This window comes from Myotis davidii, unplaced genomic scaffold (genome assembly GCF_000327345.1).
Source record: "Myotis davidii unplaced genomic scaffold, ASM32734v1 scaffold223, whole genome shotgun sequence".
NCBI lineage: Eukaryota > Metazoa > Chordata > Mammalia > Chiroptera > Vespertilionidae > Myotis > Myotis davidii.
The window spans coordinates 1,502,177-1,504,378 of NW_006294609.1; the positions used below are offsets into that span (position 1 = coordinate 1,502,177).

Below are 2,202 nucleotides of genomic sequence, written 5' to 3' on the forward strand. Positions count from 1 at the left end.
GAAGCACTTGCCTTGGAGATGAGCTCGTCGTGATTGGCCAGGTGGGCTCTGCAGTGGACACAGCTGTACGTGCGGTGGCAGTTTGGCAGGTAAGCTTGGAAGGTTTTGGACTTGGTCATCTTCACCATGTCTGCGGGGCAGTCCTGGCTCAGCGCGGGGCCGGCGCTCTCACAGAAGCAGCACTGGAATATGCAGGCAAGAGCCGTGGTGGGTCAGGGGGCGTGTGGCCCTGTCCACACAGCTGGGGCCAGAGGAAAACGTCCCGACCTGGCAATAAGTCAGGACAAACAATGCGTTACGGAGAACGAAATTCATCAACAAGGTGTGTGTAGGATGCGTGCATTCCGAAGAATGGGGAGTGGGCCCTAGCCAGTTTGCTCAGTGGTTAGAGCATCGGCCTATAGACTGAAGGGTCCCAGGTTCAACTCCAGACAAGGGCACATGCCCGGGTTGCAGGCTCGATTCCCAGTAGGGGGTGTGCAGGAGGCAGCCCATCAATGATTCTCTCTTATCATTGATCTCTCTCTCCCCCTTCCTCTCTGTAATCAATAAAAATATTTTTTTTAAAAAGAGTGGGGGATGGGCAGGACTAGAAGTTGGGGATCCAGTCCTGCCGTATTAATTGTACATGAAAAGAACACTAAGCCCGCCAGCCTGGCTCGGTGGGTGAGTGCTGATCTATGAACCAAGTGGTCACGGTTCGATTCCCGGTCGGGCCACGTTTCCGGGTTGCGGGCTCGATCTCCCGTGTGGGGCATTCAGGAGGCAGCTGGTCCATGCTTCTCTCTCATCACTGATGTTTCTGTCTCTCTCTCCCTCTCCCTTCCCCTCTGAAACCAATAAAAATATATTTAAAAAAAATACTAATACTTAATCACTGTTGAATCATTCTAAATCGTGTTGAGTGTGGCAGGTGAACTACTTTCACATACAAGAAGTTTGAGAAAAACATTTGATCAGCTACAGGTCTACTAGACGTGGCTTCAGGAAAAGTGAAAGGAAACAGCAGCCACCTCGGTTCCCGTCCGAGTGAGCGGACAGCAGCGCGGGAACCATCCTGCCCCACATCACGGGTGAATGACTCCAAGCACCACGACATTTATGAATACACGACCCACTATATTTTTTAAATATCTTGAAAATTAATTTTTAGAGAGAGAGAGAGGAAAGGAGAGAGGGAGGGAGAGAGACACATCAATGTGAGAGTGAGACATCGACCGGCCGCCTCCTGCACCACCCCTGCCGGGGATCGAACCTGCAACCAAGATACCTGCCCCGACTGGGAATCAAACCAGCACCTTGCAGCGCACAGTACGCCCAACCAACTGAGCCACACTGGCCAGGGCGGGAGCCACCAGTCATTAGTCGGTATCAGTCCAGAAGGAAATGCCTGTATACGGTAGATGATTCGACAAGGACACCAAGGCCATTCAGTGGGGGAAGGACAGTCTTTTCCACAAACGGCGCTGGGAAAACTGGACACCACATACCACAGGATGACGTTAAACCCTTCCCTTACACCGTATACAAAAATGAACTCAAAGCCCACCAAAGACATAAATGTAAGAAATAAAACTGTGACACTCTTAGAACAACATATAGCAAGAATTTTCATGCCATTGGATTTGGCACCGACTTCTTGGATGACACCAGAAGCACAGCCCTGCCTGCAGATTTACAGAAAGTAAAGGGAGGAGAGCGTGGGGCAGAGGCGTCATCTGTGAAGAAAGGAAGACTGAGGATTTTCCAGAATTGAAGAAAGAACCAAACCACAGACAAGAAGTCCAATAGTTCCAAGTGGGATAAATGAAGTCGCACCTGGCCACATAATAAAACTGCAGAAACCAAAGAAAAAGGGGGGTGGGGGGTGGAGCCTTATTCGAATCCAGAAGAGGAGGGAAAATTACTTTTCAACACACACCTTCCCAAGGAAACCTATGGAGCCAGAAGGCAGCAGGGAAAGGGGCCTTTCAGGGTCTGAAACACAACTGCAATCCCCGAATTCCGGACCCAGCGAAAACATCTTTCCAGGATTTGGGAAATGATATCTTCCAACAACTAGAAAGCTTGACCTCGCCAAAGCCGGTTTGGCTCAGTGGATGGAGCATCGGCCTGCGGACTGGAGGATCCCGGGTTCGATTCCGGTCAAGGGCACGTGCCTGTGTTGTGGGCACATCCCCAGTAGGAGATGTGCAGGAGGCG

The 2,202-nt window shown here is 50.9% G+C and overlaps 1 protein-coding gene across 1 annotated transcript in view; it reads right to left on the minus strand.

Moving 5' to 3' along the window:
* Window positions 1-361, minus strand: part of YPEL1 (yippee like 1) — an 8,286-nt gene extending 7,925 nt beyond the window's left edge. The window contains exon 1 of the mRNA XM_006768863.2: window positions 12-361. Within this exon, the coding sequence (XP_006768926.1) occupies window positions 12-128 (117 nt within the window). The 5' untranslated portion in view covers window positions 129-361. The remainder of the gene's footprint in view (window positions 1-11) is intronic.
* Window positions 362-2,202: the final 1,841 nt, after the last annotated feature.